Source organism: Panthera tigris, chromosome C1 (genome assembly GCF_018350195.1).
Source record: "Panthera tigris isolate Pti1 chromosome C1, P.tigris_Pti1_mat1.1, whole genome shotgun sequence".
NCBI classification, from domain to species: domain Eukaryota; kingdom Metazoa; phylum Chordata; class Mammalia; order Carnivora; family Felidae; genus Panthera; species Panthera tigris.
In genome coordinates, this window is record NC_056667.1 from 42,862,853 (window position 1) to 42,888,677 (window position 25,825).

The following is a 25,825-nucleotide window of genomic DNA, read 5'->3' on the forward strand; positions in this document are numbered from 1 at the left end:
TGTGCCCACTCGACCAGGATGGAGACCTACAGGCGTCTGGGAGGAAGGCCTCCTGGCGCCAAGAGGAGGAGCGGAGGCTCAGAGGAGACCCCAGCAGGGGAAGGGAACAGTCACATTTACAGCTCAGGGGCATGATAAAAGCTGCTATTACTGAATCCCTACTGTGTGCCGAGCCTTTGTCTCCAGCTCACTTGTCTTTTTCTCTTTTGTTTGTCTTTGCCTTTGTCCCCCTTTCTCCCTCTCTCTGTCTCTCAGAAACTAAATGGGATCCAACTGCTGGCTCCCTGTGTGTTCTCCTGCTCACGGCTCAGCCCTTTCATTATTAATAGAAATATGTCCTCATTGTACAGCTTAATTCTGCTTATCTGGAGTGGATTAAGTGCTTACAATGACATGCAGTATTGATTCCTGAGCATCCCTGTTAAAGGAATTTTGCCACGACCTAATTAGTTCCATAAAACCAGTGGAGGATGGGACGAGGGGGCCAGGGGAGCCTGGGAGTCAGGAGTCCTGGGTCCTCATCCCTGATGACATTAGGGATGCTGTGTGACACGAGATCAGAATCTCCCCACTGCGGGCCTGGACTTGGCCTGCTCTGGGAGCCAGAGGTGGGAGCCAGGTGCCCAGAGTCCTCCAGGGTAGGAAGTGTGGTGGGTGAGAGCATGTGCTCCGGAGCCCGATCCCCAGGTGTGAATCCCTGCTCTCCCACCCACTGGCTGTGCGGCACGGACACGTTACTTCCCTTCACGGTCCCTCAGTCTCTGCATCTGTAAAGTGGGGTAACCGTCAGGCCCTGGCAGGAAACAGACGGCCCTCTGAGTGGGGCGGTTGAGGAGGGTTTAAGGAGAGGACTCCGTACAACGGTGGGGGCCAGTGGCAGGCAAATGAGGGACAGTGCAGGGTCTGACTTTCCTAAGAGTGGGAGCAGCTCCAGCCCCAGCCCATGCCTGAAGAGGGAGGACAGGGGGCCGCTGCTGTGACCTGCAGTGTGGAGAGGGCCACCTGACTGGAGCCGGGACCTTGAGTGAGAATGGGGCCTGCCCAGGGACTCTTGCTCTCCGCCCGCACCCCAAGCTGGGCTCCTCATTGGCTGGAGCCAGCTGGGAGCCAGAGGGAAGGGCTGACAGGTCAGCCCTAGACACAGAGTAGCACTCGCGGCCTCCCTCGGTCGCGGGGAGAGAGCAGGCACGCACACAGGGTGCAGTCTTGGTTCTGTCACCACTTGACTGGGTGGCTTCTCTGAACCCCAGTTTCGCACTATGTAAAGAGGGATTGGCTAGATCTTTCCATCTGGTTTGCCTACCTAACCCAGCCACAGGGAACACAGAGGTGTTCCTTTGACCTGGCTCTGAATCCTGACTGCTTGCCCGCAGCTAAAGGGGGCTAGGAAGATCCTCGTAGAGCTGCTGGAGGAGGAGGGCCCGGCACGCAGTAGGCATGCAGTACACGTGACTTCCCTTGTTTCATTTCACTTCGGTGGCGACGAGGCAGAAATTTTCCTGGAGGATTTTTCTTTTACCAGGTGACCTTCAGGGGGACACAGTGAGATGCAGGACAGCGTCCAGGCCATCTGCACAGGCCTGGATGATGGGGAGGGAGACGGGCAGGGGGTGAGCCCTGGTGCCCTCAGAAGTGGTTTCCTCTCCCCCCTCCCAGACCTCTCGGTGCGGGGTGGACCTCTGTGTACCTGGGATGCTGTCTGCAGCCTGGCCCAACCGCGGGCCAGAATTTAAGTGCCTTCTTCTGCCAGCTGAGAAGTCAGTGCAGAGAACAAAGGTCTAGTCAGGTGATCCGGGCTCCAATTTTAGCCCTAGCCTTGGTCGACTCACCTGCCTTGCGGCGCGGTCCTGGGACTAGCACATGGTGGGGGCCGCGTGAGGTGGGCGCCCATCCCCGCTGACGGAATCCAGGGCCTGGGCTGGTTTCCGAGCCTCGCACACCGGCTGTTACACACCCCTCCGCCACGCGGCTGGTCTCGGCCTCTACTCTGCTGGTTCACAGGCAAAACTAGGCCCCCATGACTCGTTTCCAGTTTTTAATGTTTTTCTTGTAAAACCCAAAATATAAAACTGGAAGGGGAATGGAAAACAAGTTCTGTACATTTTATATACACGAGGTCTGTGATTTCAAAACCATTGGGGAGGAAAAAAAGGAAGGCACAGTCAAGGGAATGTCGGGGGGTCACGGATCCTGATGGGTACCTCTGAGCACCCAGCTCGGGCTCAGGCGATTGTCCCTGGCCAGCGCAGGGCAGCCGCCGCAGACCCAGCACCCTGAGTTTGTGGGGAGCCTTGGCCTGGCGGCTCAGGCTGGGTGCACAGAGGGTGGGGATAGATGGCGAGTGGGCAAGGTAGTGTCTGCGATGGAGGGAGGACAGGTGCAGGCTGGGCCTTCCTTCAGGTGTCTGCGTAGATGGACGGGATGTGACTCAGGCAGTGGTCAAAGGCCCCATTGGGGAAGAAGCCGCAGTCCTCGGGGCCACTGGACACAATGTCTTCAGATGACTGTGGTGGCAGTGCTGTGGGGCATGGGGCTTCGGCCAGGGCCTCGTAGCCTGTGGGTGTGGGAGGGAACAGGGTCCGGGCTGGAGGATGCAAGGGCTATGCTTTGTCATTGTCTCCCAGCCCCCTGACCCCACCTTCCTGTCCAGGGTCCCTTCACACAGTATCCCTTCAGTGGGGCCTGCTCAGAGCCTCTGCTCTTCCGGACAGGGAGCTGCTGGGTGGGAGGAGGTGCTCCAGGCCTTGCACTGCCAAGGGACCCGGGCAAGCTGGACAGACAGCTGGCTGGCTTGGAGCAGTCCGTCACCCAGCGCTGGACTGTAGGGCCGAATGTGGGGGAGGGTGGGATGGGCTATCACAGCTCTTGTCCTCGGGGGCTGGGCCCCTCCTGGCAGAGCAGCACAGCGCATCCCCCACCCTTTCAGGTTCCTTCACCCCACCAGACACGAGAAACCCAAAGAAGGGACCAGCACTGACTGGGCTCTTACCCAGGTTTCACTGAAGTCTTACCTCCCTTCAGTCACAACAATCCTGTGAGGTAGGAGTCATTATTCTATATTATAACTGAGAAGATGGGTTGAGAGAGGCCAAGACACTTGCCTGAGGTCCTATTGCCAGTAAGTGGGGGAACTGGGATTTGAACCCAGATCCATTTGGCCCTGAGACACCTGGTTCTTCCATTGGACATGCTCCGCTGCTCAGAGGCCCTTACCCTGGAGGGGCCTGGAGAGGTTGTCTTATCCAGTCCCTGCCCTAAGGGCTCTGTCCCTGAGTTGCTGTCACAAATCCGAATAGCCCATGACAGGCAGGCCTCAGTCTTCCCATCTGTGCAGTGGGATCACGACGAACTACTACCCCGAGGCCCCACAGCCCCACCCTATCAGTCTGGATCAATCCCGCGTGTCTATTCTCAGCTTGGCAGAGGACATACAGGCAGATGCACGGGGCCTGGGACGGGCACTGAACACCGGGCTGCCACCCAGATAGCAGGGGAGACGGGAGGCCAGAAGAATCCACCACCCTGTTGTGGGGGCATGGAAGCTGCCTCTTGCCCATCAGAGTTACCTATTTCTGCTGCTAAACCCCAAGAAAGCTCGCCGCAGGCCGGATGGAGCAGGGGGAGGATGAGGTGGTGAGCCAGCAGTGCCGGGAACAGCAGCCAGGGCCTCATTCGCACACCAACCCACGCATGTGCACACGCGGAACACGCCCCACCCACCTGCACGCACCCTGTGATCGGCACACATCTGCCTATGGTGCATGTATGTGACCCGCGTCTACCTACAGACACACTTACACCACGGCTGAACACAGTCTGTGCACACACGGGTCATGGGATGGATAACACACAATGTGTCCACACAGACGGGACCACAAACACGTGACAAAAGAAGACGTACGTGGACGTGAGAACCTGTGTGTGAACAGGAACACATGGACCCTCACGCAGATGGACCCACAGGTTTCTGCAGGCTTGTCTGTGGCCTCATTACTGTCCCTATGTCCTTAATCCTCGATCCCCGGCTGCACACACCCAGAGCTGCCCAAGGGGCCTCTGGCACAGGGTCTCAGGCTCCCCTTTGTCTGGGGCCCCCAGCCTGCCCAGAACTTATAACTTCCAGCTGGACCCAGGCCTGGAGGCTGACTCGGGGTGGAGCTGGGCTTGGGGAACTCAGGGAGGGTCTGGCCGCCCCACTCCCCACCCCCAACCCGATGCCCCTGCTCTGATCAGCACTGGCCCCACTGGTCTGAGCCTGATTCCACCCTGGGCTGTGCAAAGCCCTCCCTCTCACTGGGTTTCTCCACCCCAGCCAGGGGCATTACGTGGGGAAGGCCCAGGGCCCTGTAGGGGACACGGATGCAGCACAAGGAACAAGCACAACCTCTAGGTCCTGTCTTTCCCGGTAGGGTGGCCTCTCTGGCCTCATTTTCTTTATTTGTTAAAGAGAGATCAGTATTTGTCTCTTTCCCTGCTGTCTCCCCAGGGTCCACAACTGTGTACATACTCTGTGCTCACTAAATATTTAAAGGGAAACCTCAACTAGCCTGCAAGCGCCCAGTTTGAGTCTTCTGTCTTCAGAAACCTGCCAGAGTCCAGACACGTATCACACACCTGCTGTGTGACAGTGTGGAAGAAACACTGACATCGGAGGTAGACAGGGTGCAAATCCCAACTCTGTGGGGTCCTGGGACCTGTGTGAGCCTTTATTTCCCTTTCTGTAAAATGGAGAGGACTCTGCCCCTCTGGGCTGTCCCAAGGCTTCAGGACAATGTGCACAAGTACCCAGCACAGGGCTGGGCCTTGGTAGGTGGCCAGGGAAGAGAGGCGTGCAAGTGGGGCTCACCTGTGGCAGGTAAAGGTGCACTGAGGCTGTGGTAGCCATTAGGCCGCAGGGGGTTGAAGCTGTGGGCTTCCCCGGCCAGACTGTCCCCACTGGCTGCTGGCTCGGCCGTCCGGTAGCAGTCACCATAGGGGAAGCAACTTTGGATGGAGTGGAAGCTGCCCTGGTACCCTGCAAAGGGAGGCGGCAGGGGATGCGTTAACAAAGGAAAACCGCCCAGGGCAGAGAGAGGACCATCCCGCTGCACTGTCCAGCCTCCCGCATTGTCCTGTCCAGGCACGGTGGGTGCAAAGCAGAGAAGAGAGCCCCAGGGTGGAGAAGGTGCCAGGGGTCCTGGGCCCCTTTCCCAGTTCTGTCTGGCACCGGAGGGGGTAGGGCGAGGCGGCCTCACGTGGCTGCGCTGGACTTTGTGGCTGACATAGTGCTCTGAGGGAGGGGACCGTTGGCCCTCCATCCCCACCTCCTGAGATGCCCGCTCACTCACCTCCTCCAAGCAGCAGGCTGTACCCACCCCCCTGCCAGTGTAGATGCTGTTCCCTCCGCTGGGAGAGCCCTGCGATGCCTTGTCAATGGGACAAACGCTTCCTCACCCCTCAGGTGGAATTTCCTCCAGGAAGTGCCCCGGACAAGGTATGTCGGGTCACCCGACTCCTGGTTTCTCTCACGGTGGCCCTCAGTGCCCTCCGTCATTCCGAGTCCCCGCCTCCCTGCCCTAGGTCAGTGCCTTGTTCCTCCTGGACACTGGAGGAGTCAGTGGAGGTATATGGAGAGGCCCTCAGCCAGAGCTTACCTTGGGGACTGGGCAGAGGCGGGGGTGGAGGGCTCTGGAAAGGCGGGTAGGGTGGCTTGCTGGGGAGTGTGGGGAAGGGCTGGCCCCCTGGAGAATGGCTCTGGGAGGATGGTGGCAATGGTGGTGGCCCAAGCCCCTTCAGTGGGCTGACCATAGGTGAGAGGAGGCCGGGTCCCAACCTGGAGAGAACAGAGATGGCCATCAGCAGGAGAGGCTCTGGGGGCAGTGTGTGGGGTGGGGAGTGGGGGCCAGAGGCATGGCTGCTGCTGCTTGCTTCCCTCTAGCAACGCTGAGCTCACTACCTGCTCCGCTCTGACTTAAGACTGCAGTTAGAAGAGGAAGCTTTTACTTCTGAGTTTGTTCAAACTGGAATTAAATGTTAAAGTCCTCTGAGCTTCAGAATCCAAAGGAATCAGTAAAGAACTTCTATCTGGCATTTAGGACTGGAAATCAGCAAGGAACACTGGTTATAAACATGGGCCTTGGAGTCGACAAAACTGTTTTCTACCCATCTGCTCTCACTGGCCACGTGACTTTGGGCAAGTTGCTTAATGTCTCTTAAAGCCTTGGTTTCCTCACAGTGTGGCTGTGTCTCCCCCTGGTGCACTTACTACTCTTATCACCCAGGGCTAACCACCAGCCTCCCCCACTGGATCCTGACACTCTCCCTCTGTGCTTGCCGCTCCGGCCGCCTCTGGAGGACAAGCCCAGGAGCAGGTGCACTGAAAGCTCTCGTGCTTCCTTAGCAGAACATTCCATGGCACTTCCAGTCCCCACTTATTGAGCCTCTGTCTCGCCTCAGGCCCCATGAGAGAAGTTCTTGTGTCCGCCTCACAGATCAAAAAACCAAGGCTAAGAGAGGCTGCTCACCAACTCCTGGCCACACAGCACTGACCTCACAGGTTATGACAAGGGTAAAACTAAATAAATCAAAATAGACAAAGTACCCAAGATGACATCAGAGGTATTCTCAGCCACTCCACGAATCGTCATCGTTATTCTAAAGATGTGGGAAAGAAAACTAGAAGATAGGTCTGATGTCCAAGTTGGGCTTTATTCCCCTGTACAGTGTGCCTTCAGGGGCCTTCTGTCTCCATCCCTGGACATCTCCCCTCCACTTGCATACATCCTGTGATGGGGGGCTCACCACCTCCATTCATACAGAGCCTGAGGTGGTACAGGCCCAAGTCTGGGCTCTCTGGAAGCTCATGTTCTGAAACGCGGCTGTAGTAGTGTAGAGCTGTTTAGTTACCTTGAACCCAGCTGAGCCCATGTGGGTCATCTAACTGGACTGCATATCACTGTGAACTAGGTTCCTTCCTCACACTGCCACCTAGGCCTCTGGAGTCTGTTCACAGGAACCAACATGGCCCTGAGGTCGGATGGACTTAGGGGCTCTTGGGACCAGGCTGAAGGCTCCTAGCCTACAAAGCGCTTACATGCATTGCAGAAAGGGTGGGGGGTAGCTCAAAGAGTCCATCTTCTTGTTAGCATTTGGGATTTTGGACCATCCACATTAAAATATAGTATAAATTCAATGTCACAGCTGTAGGTGACCTTTTCAGGCCAGGAATATTACCCTTGCCTACCCTCTAAAACATGATGGGTTAAAGGGACAGATCAGTGCCTTTCTCTGAAACAGAGAAAGATTTGGGGAGAGGCCAGTGGGCTCCACGTCTGTAACTCTGCTGGGTCCCCATCTGCTCCCTCCAGCCTGGGCATCCTGCCGTTTCTGCCCCTTGGCTGCACTGCCATCATTCATATGTCTGGAACCCCACCACTGTGAGCGTGCTGAAGACAGAGGGAGGGCCTTAGGCCTGGGTCCCTAGTCCCCAGCCCAACATCTAACACACTCTAGGTACCCCTCAACCTCAAGTTAATGAACTGAATCCTCATCGAAGCTCCATAAATTCTCATTATCGTCATCATTAACATTTTTAGGCCTCTCTCACAGGGCCGTCAAGTGGGACAGGGTCTACCACTGCAGTCTGTAAACTGTAGAGGGCTGTGCACAAGCTGTGTGTCCTCACAACAAGTTCTCTGGCTGAGGCCAGAGAGGCTGGGCCGTGGCGTGGCCAGGGGGGTGGGTCCTCCTTCAAGCCCTCTTCATGGGGTCCACTGGCCTTACGCCCACCCCATCCTGGCACTCATACACAGCTCTTCCCCGACTTCCTGATCGTCCCCTCCCCTGGGAGCTCGTGGGGAGGGCCAGGTCTCTGCCTCTGAGGCACTCTGTGCTTAGCACTGGGCCTGACACACAGCAAACAGCTGATAAATACTAACAAATGGGTTTCTTAATCACTCAGCTACAAAACCCAGAGATTAACAGCATTGCAGAATTAAGGAGAACCAGATCTGAAGGGGGAAAAAAACCACGCATTCTCAAAGTTTGTTTTTCCTGTCTCAAACCTGCCATAAATTCACATTTGCCACCTTCACAGCCAGTGAAATTAAACAGAACACGACTCTCCACAGCAGACGTGAAGGCTGAGGTTACGCTGCTCTACCTGAACTCTTTAAAAGGAAAAAAAGATCATCTGGAGCTCCTCTTCTGAGTCATGCAAATGATTCCTAAATCAAATATTTTTGCTTCAATTGGAACCTATAAAAATTAATATAAAACCTCACTGGCTTGGCAGACTGAGGGCTTCATACCTCGTATGGGGCTGGGGAAAAAAAAAAAAACTGCCCTATTCGGCGTCTAATCTGAGCCAGGGTAAATAAATTTGGTCATGAAGTCAGGCCCTCTTAGCATATTTTTGAGTGAATCAGATAATTCTGTCAAGCTATTTAAACGTCCCAGCAAACCACCGGGGAGCCGCGAGTGGCCTTCCCTGTTGACTTTGGCAGGAAGGGGAGGCTGAAGGCCTTTTCCCCGTCTTGCCTCTCTTCTCAGGGGCTGAAAAAAGAAACCCATTCAAGCCGGGCCCGGGCCTGGGCCTGGTGTCGGGCTTGAGGGCCCTCCTCTCCTGCAGCCCAGCCCAAGGAGCTGAGGCGCCTGGCTGTTGGGATGACCCGAGCCCTCGCTCCCACTCCTGTAGGCAAGGGCAGGCGGATGGCGGGCCCGGCTGTCCTGGTCTTGTCATCACTCTGCCTCTCGCTGCAGGAATTCTTGACCGGCACTTATGCAGGCGGCAGGCGGGTGATGAATGAGGCAGAGCAGAGAGCACGGGCCTGAGCAGGGAAAGGCCTGTGTGGTTTATTTTTCCTTGGTTGGAGATGTTTTGGGGCCGGCTGGTGGGTGAGCAGGTGGCCTGAGCCGGTGGGTGGGGAGGTGGGTAGTGTCCGTGGAACCTGTCCCAGATGACACATACAATGCCAGGCATGTGTATTTCAGTCATGGCTGATCCTCACCACCTTCTTAGAGGAGGGTATTTTAATACCTATTTTACAGAGGAAGAAACTGAGGCTCAGGGAGGCCTGGTTCTCTGGGCCCCCCTTTGAGCCCCATCAGGCAGCCTCTTCGTGCCTCTCCCCCCACTCACAGTCTTCCCACTTTCCCTGCTCCGTGAACAGCACTTCTGCCTCCCCAGGGGCTCATCTCTGGTGGCTCCTCCCTCCTCCTCTCCCTGCCCAGTGGGAGTTTCCCCAGCCCTGCTTATGCTCTGTCACTAATGCCTCCTGGTGTTCCTCCTCCCCACCCACCAGCCCTGGCCCAGGCTGCCATCCACCCACATTTGATGCCTGCCCTGGCAACCAGCCCCACACTGCAGGCTGCACTCTCCTCCCCGGACTGACCACATCTCTGCTCGGCACCCTTCGGATACACTCCTGCCGCAGGCCTCGTGATCTGGCCCTAGCAACCTCCCTCCTGAGCTTGTCACCCCACACGAAGGTTCATGTTTCCCAGAACACGCCAAGCTCTCACCATGTCTACACTCTCGCTGCTAGTCCCTCCCAATCTCTCCACTCGGTCAACTCCTACTTAACCTCAGAGGCCCGGCTTAGCATCACCTCCAGGAAGCCTTCCCTGACGTCCTCCAGCTCACTGGGTTCTCCTCTGGGCTTCCACAGCCCCTTCTGCTTCTTCCCTCAGAGCACTTGTCCTGCGTGGTCAATCCCTGCGGCTCTATCTCCCCTCCTCATGGTGAGCTCCTCCAGGACTGGGCTCATCGGCAGCTCCAGCACCGGGCCCAGGGCCTGCCCACACCAAGGACGCAGGAACCAGACACCGAATGAATGGATGAGTGAGTAGCAGAAGGAGCCTAGTTCGGAGCCCTGGGCCACAAACTTGGTGATGAAGCCGGGCTGGTCCCAGGCACAGGCAGGCCAATGCCAAGGCTAAGGCTGTGGCCTTAGGGAGGAAGGGCAGAGGAGGAGGCAGGTACTGAGGTCAGGCCTTGGGGGCCAAGTCTGATCAAGTCCTGCTAGCGATAAGTGAAAGTGGCAGGCAAGGCAGGCGGTGGGGCTATGTGACCTCCCTCTGCCCATCTGCAAGGAAAACAGATTCTGGCAGCATTAGGGACCAGCAATTAGCACATTTACCATTTCCAGCCAATTAAGCGGCCACAATGGGAACCACATTGAATACAGAAAAGGCTACTCCTCTCTGCAGTGATCCTACAGCAAGGGCCCCGGGACAGCCCGGCAGGCTGAACCATGATCACAGCTGCAGCGGCCAGAAGTGGGGGTGAGGGCAGGATGAGCACCTCTGGTGTGGGCAGCGGGCAGTCTGCTCACCAAACGCATGGTCTGAGCCGAAGAGAAGCCAGGGTGAGACTCCCAAGGAGGCCTGGTACGGCAGTCCGGAATGCGGTGCGGGTGCACAGCGTCTTCCCACGGCTGCGCTCACAGGGGAGGCGCACACGAGGGGAGGCGGCACAAAGTTCAGATGCCAATACCATCTACCTGCTAGGGTCGCCGTGAGTTGCCAATGAGATGATGCCCGGGAGGTGTTTGGTACAGGGTGAGGTATACAGTATGTGCCGCATAAATGCTGGCTACTTTCGTGGTCAGTAGCGACCCCCTAGGGCGTGGGATGCCTGTCCTCGCCCTCGTCCCACGCAGGTGCCTGCTTGCTATGCCGGAGGAGGATTGGCTGGCTGTACATACCCATCCCTGGTGCTCTCGGCCGCAGGCAGGGGGGACAGATGGTGGTGGGAACTCGTGGTGGCGTCCAGTGGGTGGTGCCTGGAAGGGACATCGTGCATGGGGGGCAGGATGCCTGATGCGAGCCCATTATGGGGGGTGATGGAGCCAGGATATACGCCTGCAGGAAAGCAAACAAACATCACTGGGCTTCGGCCACTCCCGAGCGGTGGCTGTGAATGACCCCGGAGCTGTGTGCCTGCTGACAGAAAGAGAAAGACACAAAAGGAAACCATCAAGGTTGTATTAACAGAAGGTTAGGGGCGCAAATGGGGAGACGATGGCTCCACGCTGCGGTTCATACCCTGGCTGAAGGGTTGCATGTGGGACTGAGGCCTGAAAGCAGGATAGGTGGTGGACTACCAGGGGCTGTCAGAGGCATTAGGTGGTCAGGCTGTGTGCGTGTGCACGTGTGCGCGTGTGTGTGCCCACACGTGTGTGTTTGGGGGAGGAGGGTTGCATGGAGCAAGCTACCTCAAGTCTCTGGGGCTGTTCTGAGAAAGAAGAGGTTTGCTCTGTGCAGCCCCAGAGGCAGACATGGGTCCTGGAATGGAGAGAAGCTTGAGAGGAACTCAGGGCTTGGCCATGGCTTCTCACGGGCAGAGCCGCTGGAGGGTGATGGGCCGCCTTTGGAGGAAATGAACTACCCATCCCCAGAGATGTGCAAGCACAGCCTGGATGTCCACTGTGAAGGACCCCAAATAGAGGATGGCTGTGCTAGCTAGATGGCAGGCCGGCCTAGGAGACCTATGGTTGTACAACCAGAGATGGTTGCACAGGCTGTACGCTGCACAAGGGTCCTGACTGAGGAGAGGAGTCGGCCATGCTCTAGTCTACGATTCTAAACCTCTAGAAGACACCTGCAGGGTGATACCACCTTTTGTCACCTCTTACTCCTAAGCGCCTTACCCTTGTTAAGAAGACAGGTGGGGGAAGAATCAAATGGGGGACATTAGGTCATAGATGTCGTTCCAGGGGCCTGACGGTCTGAGAGCAGTTACTGATGCCAGTGTTTCCCAAATGCCTTCACCAAGGAACCCCAATTAGAGGGGAGATCGGACCCCTATTCTGGGACTGGAGCCTGGGAGGGACTCAGCAAGGGTTCCATGTTTTTCTCCATTTTATCTGAAAAAAAAAATGGGGCCAATCTTATTCCCCTTTTTAAATCTGGCCACGTTTATTTGCATTTTAATAGAAACTGACATCCTTTTCCTAGAAATCAACCCATCAAGTTGATGCCCTGGGAAGACTCTGCAGACCGGGGGGCCACACGCAGAGCCGTCCTGATGCGGTGTCCATGCTGATTAGTCAGAGCTCACCTGGACCAGCTGTTACATTTTGAATATTACTCTGGTCATCACGGATCGAGACCCAAGGCTCCCTATCACGAGGACCATCTGAGCACAAACCACATAAAGAAGGAAGTTTCACCTTGTCAGATGGCTGCCGTTCCAGGCTAGGCTGTCTCAGGCTGGCCCCTCTCACCCAGGCCTGCAATTCAGGGAGTTACGACCAGGGATTGAGGAGGCCAGGGCAGGGGTTGCAAGCTCAAATCTTCAACCGCAGCTAATCAGGCCTCCCAAGTGATACCAAAAGAAAGTCTGTTTAAAGCAAGGCCCAGGAAATGGCCTGGGGCTCTGGCTCAGGCTACGTCCTAGATAGCCAGGTAGGGTCCTATGGTCCAGGCTTCACTGGGCTGTGAGACCCCAGTGCTCTAAATGGGCTCTTGGGGGCCTTCCTCCCTTCTGCAGTCCTTACCCCTCTGTCTCAGGGAACTCTGCCCACGGACAGCCCTGCCCATCCATCTATCCACCACCACCCTTTACCACCCATCCTCCCCCCACCCCCCACACCCCCCAGCTTTGTCAGGAAGGCACTGGAGAAGATTTTGTGGATGGAGCCTGGCTCGGTGCTGCTCACGGCTTGCTCTGCTCACCACTTTTCGGCGCACCTCCTCACCTGCCATCTTGAACCAATTTGGGGGCCTGACAGCTAGGAAGGCCTAGAATCCTGATAAATCCTGCTTTCTCTCCCTCAGCCATGCCGACCTCGTGCTTCTCACATCCTCGCTGCCCATCACGTTACCTGGGTCTGCTAAAGGAGCCTGCCAGAAAAACTCCTGAGGGTTTCCTGTGAGGTGAGTTCGTCCTTCCTGATGAGAGACAGGTTTGGGGAAGTTTCCTACCATCAGACAACGAAAATTCGAGGTCATCCTTGCCAGCTCCTCCCTTGTCCTCAACTCTTCTGTTCTGGACTTCTCTGACCTAACACTCCTTGAATCTGTCCCGTTTCCCCCTGCCTTCTGCCCTGACTGTCCAGCCCCACGCAGACAGACACAGGGTGGGCCACTGAGTGTGTGAACTAGGCATGTCAAGCAGTGGACAGACAGTGGATGGCAATGAGGGAGTCATCATGAGGGGCAGCAGGAGGAGGACGCCATGGAGCCTGCTGGCCTCTTCCCCAAATGCACCATTTGAGGCTATAAATCAGCATCATCAATCATCAGCCATGAGCGCTTAACCTCTGGCCCTAACATCTGTTCCCAACTGTGCCTCAAGCATTTGCAGTGTTGCCTAAGGAAGAACCTGGCACTGAAACCCAGAGGGATCCAGGACTTCTGGGTTCTCCTGGTTGGTCCCTGTTTCCCTGCTGTGTTGGAAGCAGCTTGAGGACAGGGACCGGCACAGAGCCTGGCACACAGCAGGTGCCCAGGATGGTGAGATCTAGCATCAACAGCAGGGAGGCAGCAGACTCTCTGATTAAGGGCAGGGCCTGTGGCCAGACGGCCCGGGTTCAAGCCTGGCCTCTGCCATTTACCGGCTGTGGGACGTCAGCAAAAAGTTACTTAACCTCTCCAGGCCTCAGTTTCCTCATCTGGAAAAGAAAGAGCATAGTAGCATGTACTTTATGAGGCCGACGTGAGGATTCTGTGAACATGTACTTGTACAACCCCTAGAATGGCTTCCTGGGGTGAAAAATATTCAATAAATGCTGGCTGTAAATTATTAGGAGATGGGTGAATAAATGGTTCCTCTTTTCATTCACGATGAGCAAGAATAATAATGATGACAAAAATTATCGGTCACAGCGGGTTTATATAAGTGATGGCGTCACAATCACATCTGTTGTCACAGCAAGTCTGGGGGAGAAACTGAGGCTTGAGGCAAGGAGGACACCACTCGCTTGCTATTGGAGCAGGCCTGCATAGGCGTATTACCCTAATGCCCCCGCCATCCATGCTGCGGCCTCAGTGACTTTGTTTCTCATCTGCAGCATGGGCTCATGGGGACTGAATGAGATGATGTTTGTTTAGTGACCAGCCCATGCGGGCGCTCAAGAGGTGGCTGTTGCTGGCCTAGCCATTCTCCCTGGGATAGGCCCTGGCCTGGTATCTGGGAGAACAGGCTTCTAGCCTGGATCTGCTGCTGACTTCTCCAGATGACCTTGGGTCAGTCCTCCTCCTGCCCAATCCTGAATCCTCCCAGGATAAAAATGATGGGGCTGCAGGACTTCTTCCCCAAGGAAGCCACTGCTAATCAGTCACAGCCCTCTTTTCTGCCGAGCCTCAGTATCCTCAACACATCCCTATTATCCCTTGGGTCTCTTTGTCGCCAGCTATTTTAGCAAATCTGATGCTGTGAGAAACAGCCATGGCAGAGGGGCCTCTAGCTGGAGGAAGGAGGGTGTGATTCCTTCTCCATAGATCCACCCTCCCGGGGTGTCCTTGCCCTTGTGGACCAATGTGAGGGTAGGGCAACCCAGAAAAAGTGTAAGGGCAACCCAGAAAAAGTGTAAACACCTTCTCTCCCTGAGGCCGTTTGGTAAATGTTTCGACATAGTTTTAAATCTGTTGCTACCTCAACCCTGAGGGGAAAGCATTAAAAATTAGAAAATAAAAAATGTCTAAAATGGTTAGAGTAATTCAAGAAATCCCAGAGGGTGGGAAGAGCTTTCTGCTCTGATACTGTGGTTTCTTTGTGGGATGGGGAGGGTAGAGCACAAGTCTTGTCAGCTGGAATCCGCCCGCGGGCCACATCGCAAGCCACGCAGTGAAGCGTTCCTGCCGGACCCGAGACCCGCCTCCCGGCCTGCGGCCTCCTGGGGAGGACAGACAGGCTATGTCGGCTGGACCAGTGGCTCTGAGTGTCCAGCTGGATGGCCCTGAAGGGTCCCAGGGGTTGAGGGGCTCCACCTCTAGGCCACAGAATTGAATAAGCTGGAAGTGATTCGGACCAATTTGCCCACCCTCTCCGAGCCTCGGTTTTCTCCTCTGAAGCCGGAAGCTGTGGTATGGAGTCCTGGTGGGGAGCATGTGGGTCTTTAGGTTGAGGCCCAGGCCTGAACCCTGAGGTGGGGCCTGAAGAAAGTGCAGGAGCTGCCTCGGTGAAGGGCTGGGGTGAGGAGGCGGCAGGGTGTATACGGTGGCTCAGAGGCAAGAGGGAGCACGGGATGTCCAAGGAACTATGTTTGACGTGCCAATCAAGGCTGGTGTGGGAGGCCGCTAGGAGGGCCTCGGCCCCGTGAGGCCCCGAAGGCCAGGCTGAAAGGATCCTGGGCTTCCTCCCCTGGACACTGGAGCCACACGAGAGTGTGAAGGAAGGTATGTCAGAGGAGCGGGTGCCCCCCACCGGCCCCTGGGCACCCACAGAGCATCACTGTCTTCCTGCAGGGCTGGCTGGCTGTGAAAGAGCCCTCCTGGGCTGTGCACCTGGCCGCTGCCTCCCCACACGCATACCTGGGAGCAGCTCCGGGGCGCGGCCACCCTTCCTCTCGCCGGCCGCCAGCTGTGTGGACCCGTGGAGCTGCTGCAGGGCCAGACATTCAGTCAGAACGTCAGCCTCAGTATCAGGGCCTGTGTGCAGCTGAGGAACAAGCAGAGGGAGACAGGGTGTTAGTGCGAGACCATCTTCCCACCGGCAACCCTCGGTTTAGGGGACAGGGCAAGGATGGTGGCTCCAGAGCAAGACCCTTCACCTCACTGCATCTCAGTTTCCTCATCTGTAAAATGGAGCGAACTGTATACGTTGGGTTAGTTCAGGTCTGAGAAGCAAACACCAGGAGTGAACATGCAAGGATTTTAACAGGGGAAGTGCCTGCGTGAGAGAAAACCAGGGACCTGGGCAGTCTGGGAAAGGGAAGAGGGAGGAAGGAGTTTGGTGGAAGCTTCTAGACTAGGAGTCCTCAGGGAGCTGAAGTGTGCTGGAAGTCACGGGGTCCTGTGTCTCCCAGGCATCAGCATCTCTGCAGGGCCTGCCACACTCAGTCCTTGGCTGGGAGCAGCCTACAGGAGCCATGGCCTCACACATGTGCCCAGAAGGGTGTCAAAGTACAGCAGCTGGGGCCTCCCGCAGGTAGCCAGAGCTCCGTGTGGCCCATTCTCGGGGCTGCCCCACAATGAACTCATGTGGGCAGAGTAACATACAGAGGGCACCCAGGGAGTGTCTTTCCTTCTCTCCCCCTTGCCCCCATCCTCCTTTCTTCCTGGTATGAGGCATGATGGAAATAGTCCAGGGCAACCCGAGTTCAAACTCCACTCCCATCTCTTCTTCCTCCCTGTGTGACACTGGACAAACACCTTAACCTCTCTGGCTCTCCCCTGCCTGTAATAAGCAATGACAATCACCACCACCACCCCCCAGGCTGCTAGGTGGAGTAAGGAGATGACAGGTATGGACAAGCTTGTGTGAAGGGCTGGCTGACCCCAGCTGGCCGTGTCCCACATGGTCATGTGACAGTAGGCATGCTGGATCCATACATGGACTTGAGGTCATTGGCTGAAAGCAAGCCTGGGTGGGCAAATCCTTGGCCAACAACCCTTAGCTGTCTTTAAGGTAGACTCGAGCTCCATAGCCCAGAACGTCTTCGCCTTCCCAGAGAGGCCAGATGGGGACAGGGAGTGGCCAGTTGAGGCCCTTGGGACATCGGGCCATGAGGCAAAAGCTCATCTGGAAGGGAAGGGGCCCCTCTCCTAGGGAAGTCCCCAAGCCTGACTCTCAGAGCCCTGAAGATTTTGTCCAGATCCTCATTCCACCTGGGACAAAACAGACCCAGAGAAGGTGAGAGCCTTGTGCGACGTCACACCGCAGCTGAGAGTCAGCCCCAAGGGTTTTTCCACCTTCCCAGGCCAGAAGGGCTAGCACCCAGGCCTGGGGAAGGTGTGCCCAGCCTCCCGATGGGCCCTCGGCTCCCTGACCCAGCAGCTGTTTTCCATGTAAATTAAGTTTCTGGCAAAAGAGGGCCAAGGCATGTTCTTGCAGACCGCAATGTCGATCGGATTAGGAGCAGCAGGAGAGGAGAATTAAGGAAGAAAAGCATTTCTAATTCTCTCTGAAACGCAGCAGGGCTGCCAAGGAGCTGTCATAATACAAGGGTCGCTTTACCCAGAAAGATACATCGTCCCCGATGGCTCCTAATGGATGCTTATGGTTGGGAAGTTTGCAGATCTGCGGCCCCAGGTCCCTGGGGCTCAGTGCGAGCCAAGCATGGGGCCTGGGAAAACCAGGGCAGGATTCTGGTCCTCGGGCACCAGTCTGCTCGGGATAGAGGCCTCCTTGGCATGGAGCCCGGGCCATTCCCTGTCCCTGCTCAGGCCCTTCAACCTGAGATCAGTAGAGAGAGCTCAGGCCCCGGGGACAGGCAGGTCTGGGGTGGGACCCTTGGCTCCGTCACTCCTGCGTTGCACAACCCTGCAGATTTGTTAACTCTCTGGGCCTCAGTTTCCACGTCTAAGATGGGGGATTAAAAACTGCCCACCCCCTAGATTCATAGAGAAGACTAAATGAGATACGGTGTGTGAAACACCAGGCTCAGCACTGGGTTCAGGTTCAGGTTCGTCCCTCCCTCACCAGAGTGAATACACATGTGGTGTTTTCACCAGCAAGCTCATGTGCATACTCTGACGGTGTCCCTCCTCTCCTCTTCTGCTTCCAGTGGCTCCCCATTGCCTGCAGGATGAAGACCAAAGCCTCAAGCCTGGCTGTGGCCCTGCAACGTCTTCCCAGCTGAGGCCTGCCTGTCCCAGACCCATCTCTGTATGCCCCCACCCCACAGGACTGAAGTAGTTTTCTTTCTCCAGCCTCTAGACTTTCTCTGCTTTATTTGCAGCTGTATCTCAGAAAACAGTACGTGCTCCATAAATCTTGCAGGGCAAATTAACAGGCTCTCCTTGCTCTGTTGTCCACTGTCATGCTGATGTCCCTGGATTGGCCCTGGTTTTCTCTTCACCCCCCACCCCCACCCCATCCTCCCTTGCACTCAAGTACCCACCGCACATGGCCCTGGTGCTCTTCTGGAGATGCGGGATGAACCGAGAGGTGGGCTTTGCACCAAGTAGCTGTCCCATCCCCCTGCTGCACTGGGTCCCTCTGTGGCTCACACACTTGTTGTCCAAACAGAACTCAATGCTTTCTCCCGCAAGCCTGCTTCTTTCTTAGACCCTCTGTCCTGGTGAAGGGGGCCACCACCATCCTGCCCCCCAGAATCTGTTTCTGTTACTCCTCTGCCAACCCCCTTCTCCCCCGCCCCCACCCGCCGTCCCGCTCTGCCCCAAGCCACCCCCACCACCTCTCCTGCTTCCCAGCAGTGGCCTCCCTGCCTCAGGTTTCCCAACCAGCCCCAACCAATTCTCCATATGGCCCCCAGAGCCATCTTTCAAGGTGACACGTCCCTTCTCTGCTTAAGACCCCTTGATGACACCCACTGTCCTCAGGATGGCCCAAACTCCTCGGCAGAGCTTTGGGCCTGTCACGTCTGCCCCCCACAGGACGCCTCTCCTCCTTGCGTAGCTGCCTGGCCTCGAGACAGGCAAGGTGCCTGCTGTTTCAAGATTTAGTCACTCTTGGGAACGCTCTCCTTACTGTCTTGGCCTGCCCACTGCTTAATGACAACATGCATGCACCAACTTCTTCTCGGAGCTTTTACTTTGGGCTAAGTACTGTTCTACACCCTTACTAGGTTAAGCCTCACGGCAACCCTCTACACAAGTCCTCTGTTGCCCCCATCTGACAGTTGAGGAATATGAAGAAGAAAGGCGCTAAGGGATGTGCCCAAGGCCACGGGCAGGCTGGCTCCAGAGCACACACAACTGCAGTCCACTGTCCCCCATGTCATTTCTTCCATGGACCCTCTTGCTCCCACCCTGACTATTCTCTGCATCCTTCCATTGCCATCTTTATTATATTATATTGAATTATCTCTTTATGTCTATCTCTGGTTTTCCATTTTTGTATCCTCGATGCCTACACAGGGCCCGACATCATGTATTTACTAAATGAGCCATGGCAAGTGGGCAGATGGATGACAGAGAAGCTGGTGGACGGTCTGTGGGCAGATAGATGTCTGGCCGGCTGGAGGTAAGGAAGTGAACTCTGGGGCCAGGTGGGAGGCAGATCCTGGACGATGGACAGGACCATCCTCGGGCGTGTGGGTGAATGCACGTAAGGAGTGCGGGCACCTGGATGGATGCTGGACAGGTGTCTGGGAGGCCAGCGGGGCATCTGCAGAGGTGGGCCTGGAACGAAGACCGTCTTACCTTCTTACGCACCTGCTGCTCTTTAGCTGAATGGGCCTTCACGTGCTTTCGGAGGGAGCTGGGGTCCGTGTAGCGCTTGGAGCAGCCAGGGATCTGACAGGCGTACGGCTTCTGTAACATCAGAGGTGTAGAGGTGGGGTGAGTCAGGGCCATCTGCCAGGCCCCAAGGTCATACTGTGTGACCTGCAATTGGGAGGGGGCAGGCAGCAGGTTCACACCCTGTCCCTCCCTCTCTGTCCCCAGCCAGGAAGGATCCAACTCTGCCAGCCCTGCCCACAGCCTCGTAGTGAAGGAGGGGTTGTGTCTCCATTCTACTCTCGTGCTGGAACCTCAGATAAGTCGCCTCCCATCTCTGAGCCTCACTCTTCTCCCTTGCAAAATGGGGCCAACTGAGTTCTAAGGATTCTCCCAGCTCTGACAGTGGCTCTGAGAAGAGTACACCCTTGGAGCCCACGGCTGCAGAGAAGGTGCGAGTGGACAAGGAGTACAGTGAGGTGGCGGCCTTGGAGAGGAAGAGGAGGGGCAGGGGAAGAGAGGGGACAGCACAGGGCCAAGCTGGGGTACGGCGGGGCCCCAGGCTGGGAGTGACTAATCACACCTTGTAGTGGGTCCAGAGAAGCCAGACTGCTCTCTGGACCATGAGAAAACCAGATCCTCATTCTGATGATCACGGGAAGCTGGGGGAAGGTGGATCTCAGACACAGGCCTGGGGAGGCTGGGGGTCTGTGCCCTTTGTGTACTTCCTCTTATGGGCCCCCACTGCTCATGTAGAACCAATCCATACCCTTTACCACCTCCCCTGTTCCCCTGTTCCTACCTGGGCCTCATGCTGCTCTCCCTGCCTCCCATCTCCCCTCCCACCACAGCCAGAGAGCCTTTCTCACAGACCTGGCCATGCTCTCACCTTTGAAAAATCCTTCCATGGCTCCCTTGTGCCCTCGGACACAGCCCATCTCCCGGTACTGAGGGCGCGCTGTGACTTGGGCCTGCTGAAATTCTCACCTCTCCTCCTGCCCCTGTCCTTATGTGCCCACCCACCCAGCCCTCCTGGAATCTTCTTTCTGTCTCTACCTCCTGATCTTCCCAAGGGCACCACTGTGCACCCAGCAATGCTGGGTTTGTTCAATGTCCTTCTCTACCAGGTGGTGCATTTCCTTGGGGGATGATCCCTTCGGATTCATCTCAGGTCCCAGGGACTGACCCAGGAAGTTGCTCCAACTGAATTCTGAGCTCTCCCTTAGGGGCTCCTGCTGAGGCTTGAAACAGTCCTTCCCTAAGGCCTCCCTTTTTGACTATACCTAGTGGTCCTGATTTCTCAGGGCCCTCCGGCCTCTAGCAACTAGCAGGGAGGGTGTCTGCAGGATGTGGTGCCTCTCACATTAAGTACCGGGGACCACTATGTCCCTGTCAGACATGCCCATGTGGAACTGCCCCCCTCCCCCACCCCAGACCTCAGGCAACTCTGTCCCTGCTGGCCTGAGGACAGGCCAGTCCAACTGCAGACCCAGGGACCTCATGGGGAGGGGCAAGCAGAAAGAGACGACCATACCTTGGTGCTGCCACGGACAGTTGCCAGGTTAAAGAAACGGAGGAGAGCAAAAAGAAAGAGACAGTGAAGTGAGAGGCTTGCCGCGCTGAAAGGAAGGTGTGGGGCAGGAGGGTGGAAGGCACACTCAGACGTGCCCTCCCCAGCCGCTTGAGACAGACATGCTTGCACACACACACACATGCGTGCACACACACACACACATGCACACAACGCTATGGGCCTGCTCCCACCCCAACACATGCACGTACATACACAGAGACATTCTCTCTCGTGGGCCCTGCCCTGTCCTGCCCCAGGCCCCGTCCCCAGGGGATGCTGATACAAATCCACACGTTTTTGCCAAAAAGCAAACAAACAGAGCTCCGTGTGTGCAGGCGCGCTTGCCTGGAAAGGGCGCGAGGCCCATCTCTGTGTTTGTTTTTCCAGGGCCTGACGTGTGCAGAACATTCCTCCAGCCCCGCTCCTCCGTGAGCCCTCAGGAAACCCTGTGGCTGTCCCAAGCAGCAGCCAAGCCCCAGGCCTGGAGTCACTGCCCCAGCTCCGAAGCCTTGTTAGTAACAAGGACACTCGTGACGGTGTAGTAAGGACACAGTGCCACAGCCGAAGCACAGATGAGGAAACAGAGGCTGAAGCTTTGTCCAAGATCTCGCAGTAAGAGTGTGCCAGTGACACTCTGTTAGGAGGCCTCCTCTCGTCTGGGCAAAGGAGAGACCATCGCCCCCTGGGGCCGTGGCAGTCAGGACTGAAAGCCCACACTGAGTGCCTGGGGATGCGGCAGGGTTTGCTCAGCATTCAGTCAGCGAGTCAGAGGAGGGAAAGGAGGGACTCACATTTGCCGTGCAGACCGTGTGTCAAGCCTGTCTTTGCATCATTTCAGTTGATTCCCCTATGATGTAGGTGTTTGAGGAAATGGAGGCCTAGAGAGGCTAGGGGCATTTCTTCGAGGTCTGAGCCCAGGTGGAGGGCCAGAGTTAAAACCTGGCTGGCTCTCTCTAGTCTGTTCTTCCACTTTCCTGCCCGTGGGGAGAATCCTCCGATCTCTGGCGCCAGAGGGAAGCTGGGAACATGACGGGGTCCCTTCTGGAAAACAAGGCCCAGCCTGCATGGGCCTGACCCACTGGCCTCTGGGCTGTGGGCGCAGGGCTTGGCGGCTGTACCTACAGGCTTCACCAGGACCTTTGGGGAGATGAAGGCCTGAGATAACCCCGTGGGCTCATTCTGGGCCTGATCTGACCTAGTCCTCAGAGCTCTGTTCACACACCAAGTGGGGGCCAGAGGCCTGTTGCTTTGGGGCTGGGTCCAGGAAATGCAGCAAGGAGGGAGGGAGGAAGGGAGTAAGTCAGAGTAGGTGACCCTGAGAGGCCTGGAGGGACATTGCTCAGGCTGGGGGTGGGGCGTGCAGAGAGGCCTGGTGCTGTGGGTGCTGCCTTGTGGTCTCTGGGACATGTAACCAGGAGGCTTGGGCACAAACTGTGCCCCTCAGGACCTGGGTGGGGGCCATGGGCCCCAGGGGCTGGGCTTCTGAGAAGGTAATGAAGGCAGGGGTTTGTTAGAATGCCTCCTCACTTGTGTCTCCAACAAAGCCTGTGATAATGCAGCCTGAGAGGGGAGGGGTGGAGAGAAGGGTCGGGTTCAGCCAGGGACAGGGCTCCTCCTTCCTACCCTGTCCCTTGTACTCCATTCCACCTCTCCAGGGTGGCCGATACACTGGCTTTTCCAGCAAGGGCCACTGGACTCTGCCACTTAGGAGCTGCGTGACAGTCTGTGACTTAACGTGAGTCTCAGTTTCCTTGCAAAATGAGGATAATGGCCCTTAATGAGGCCCAAAATGAGGATAAGGGCCCAACCCCTTTGTGGGTTGTTGCCAACATTAAACTCGAGGAGAGCATACGTGATACTGATTGTGAAGAAAATGTATAGAACATTCTGCCCAGGACCTGGCTGGGACCCAAAACAGTGACCTCCCTATGTTTTCTGCCACCCTCTTCCCCACCATCTTCTTTGGGTCTTGGCTTTCCCAGCTTATTCACATCCAAATAAAGGGTTTGGATCAGAGGGTCTCCAGCTCTGACCGCTGTTGTCTTGTGGCCTCCAACTTACCCTGGAGGGGTTAGTCGGCCTTGTGGGCCTCTGTTTCCTCATCTGTGTATCTGGTACTAGACAGGCTGGGCCGGATGGCCACTCGGGTCTCCCAGCCCCCGACCAGTAGAGCTCCCCAAACATCTGCCCAAAGAGCACAGGTACATGGACTCCGGCTGTGGAACTATCTCCTGCCGTACATGGGGGCTGGGCTCCTACCCGGCTGCACACACCCCCTCACACAGGCCCTGTAAGAGGGGTGTGAGGCCCAGCTCGGGGCACTGAACTTCCTGGAGCCCTGCTTCCTCCATCTGTCAAATGGCATAGTGACTGACTGGCCTGGTCAGTATGAGATAGTGGACACGATGTTCTAGAAAGTGCCCTGTTAACCTCTGAGGTCTGGGAGAAAAAACGGGGAGACTGACACTGATAGAGCTGCAGGTTGTCACAGTTCGGCCCAAACAAGGGAAAGGGGGTGGACATACAGGTATCTGGGGACCAGAATTAGAGTCTCAGGCCCTGCTCACTTCCACCCCTCACCCACCGTGCTCAGGGGGTAAAGAACAGCTCTGGAGAGGCTCTGGACTGTCTGCACGGAGGGCGTGGGGTGGGCGGAGCGGGGAAGGCCTGCTCTGGGGCTGGCTGACAGGCCTGGGGAGAGGAAGAGGGTGGTGAGCCCACTCTCTCCATGGGGACGTGCCTGGCCATTGGTGCCTGGGCCAGTATCCACAGACTAAAGCAGTGGTTCTCAGCTTGGGGAGAGTTTGCTTCCTCCTCCCCAGGATATCTGGCAATGTTGAGAGACATCTGCCACAACTGGGAGAGGGAAAATTGCTCCTACCTGTCTAGTGGCTGGACGCCAGGGATACTACTAACTGTCCTACAAGGATGAGACTTCCCTCTCCCTGCATGCCGTCATCCTGCCCAGAACGCCCAGCGCTCGGGACGAAGGCAGGGTTTCTGCGAGGACCCTGGGTGCTACCCTGCATCAGACGAGCAAGGGACTGTGCACGCCTCCCACACCCCTTCCCCCTCGGCCTCTGTCCTCGGGCCTACCGTGTCAAGGTGGGTGCGCTGGTGCTTGGCACGGTCGCTGGAGTTGCTGAAGGCCTTCTGGCAGCCTGGGTGCTGGCACAGGTATGGCTTCTCGCCCGTGTGGCTCCGCAGGTGAATCTTGAGGTTCTCCAGCCGTGAGAAGGCCTTGCTGCAGCCTTCGAACTGCAGGAGAGTCTGGTGAGGGGCGTTCCGCAGCCCCCGGAGGGCCCACTACTCAGCCTGGAAATGGCCCCCCGTCTCCTCTGCCCCCAGTCCTGCCCAAGGCCTCCAGGTGCCCTGTTTCAGCTCCCCATGAAGTGATCAGGACCCACACTATATCTGGGAAGCCCTGGTGGGTCCAGAAAAAGTACTCCCCTGACTTAGAGATGGCTCCCGGTGCTAGAAAAGAAAGCGGTCTTTCCAACCCTGGATCTGGAAGGATCCCAGTGGCATGTGGAAAGGACACACCGCTGTTGGCAACCCTGAACGGACAGACAGGACAGCAGGTGCAGACAACCCGCATTCGGAACCTAAGGCCTGGATTTGAGTGGGGCTCTGTCCCAGTGAGGCTTTGGGCAGTGCCCTTGACCTCCCTGTCCCTTATTTCTTTGCCTACAAACTCGAGACCCTGTGGTCACCACCCACGGCTGATATGAGGGCCTCAGGGTGGGGGGACGATGACTGTCAAAGGGCTTTGTCCACCTGGAGTGCGGCATCGGTGCTGATTGCTGTCAGAGTAACAACCATATGTGTAAACTCAGGGTCTTTGATTTATCATTTGGCTATTTGTCCAGTGCCCACCATGTACCAGGCCCCATGCCGGTGGGCATGCGGTGGGCATGCAGCGGGTACAGCACAGACCTAGCGATGCCCTTGGCCGCAGTGGGGGTGGACAGCAACAAATGCACCGCCTCCTCCCATGGCGCAGGCCGCCCCATCTCCGTCCCACAGCCTCTGTCCACCTCCCACCTGCCACCCCAGAATCCTCTAACTGCTCACTCCTCCCCACGTGACCAGCCGAGGTCTCTGAGGTAACAACAGGACCCCGCTGCTCCACCTGAGGCCCTGGGATGCCTGAGTGGCTCAGTTAAGTGTCCGACTTCGGCTCAGGTCATGATCTCACAGTTCGTGGGTTTGAGCCCTGAGTCGGGCTCTGCACTGACAGCTCAGAGCCTGGAGCCTGTTTCTGATTCTGTCTCTCTCTCTCAAAAATAAATAAACGTTAAAAAAAAAATGTTAAGCCCTGCACCCTCCACACCTTCCTGCCCCTCCCGACTCCCACCCACACCCTCAACACGGCAGGAGCCCACCGGGCAATCTCAAGCCTTAGTTCACACAAGTTGCTCAGCAAGGTACGTCCTCTTTCTCATAACCATCCATCCAATCTCCCCTCAGCCTTCAGAGTCCAGCTTGAATGCTGCCCCATGGCACATTCCCTGGTCCCCTCGTGTGACCGGCCGCTCCTTCCTGCTTCTCCTCAGTGTCTGGGGGGCCCAGCCAGGCCGGTGTTCCTGTGGTGGGCACCACGGGGTGGGAAGAGGAACCGACACGCACCCGAACCTGCTCTGTCCACCCAGACGTGGTGTGAGGTGTTGAACCACACCATCACTCTGAAGTGTGAGGCCTCAACACCTCAGGGACAGACGCTTCGTGTGGTGATCACAGGGCTGTGACATGGCAACGACAGGGTGCAGGCCACGACTGACGCCAAAGCCCAGGTGGCTCTGCTACGCCCACTCCCTGCAGGTGGGCAGGGGGAGGTGACCCTTGAGGAGGACGAGGCCAGAGGAACCAGCTCCTTTGCCCAAATCATTAGTTTCATCCCCCAGCTCAGGACAGACACGAGGACAGAGACTCGAGAGACAATAACTCTCTCTCGGGTGAGCTCCCTTCACGTCTGTCTCTCCCTTG

At 56.8% G+C, this 25,825-nt stretch overlaps 1 protein-coding gene across 2 annotated transcripts in view; it reads right to left on the reverse strand.

Moving 5' to 3' along the window:
- Nucleotides 1–2,081: 2,081 nt before the first annotated feature.
- Nucleotides 2,082–25,825, reverse strand: part of GLIS1 (GLIS family zinc finger 1) — a 227,622-nt gene continuing 203,878 nt past the window's right edge. The window contains exons 4-10 of one of the 2 annotated variants that reach the window (XM_042997244.1): nt 23,936–24,097; nt 19,264–19,362; nt 15,457–15,583; nt 10,686–10,842; nt 5,634–5,812; nt 4,847–5,014; nt 2,082–2,554 (exon numbers count right to left, since the gene is read on the reverse strand). In XM_042997244.1, the coding sequence (XP_042853178.1) occupies nt 2,397–2,554; nt 4,847–5,014; nt 5,634–5,812; nt 10,686–10,842; nt 15,457–15,583; nt 19,264–19,362; nt 23,936–24,097 (1,050 nt within the window). In that variant the 3' untranslated portion in view covers nt 2,082–2,396. Of the gene's footprint in view, nt 2,555–4,846; nt 5,015–5,633; nt 5,813–10,685; nt 10,843–15,456; nt 15,584–19,251; nt 19,363–23,935; nt 24,098–25,825 lie in introns of both variants that reach the window. The other variant, XM_042997243.1, reaches the window with a different exon arrangement.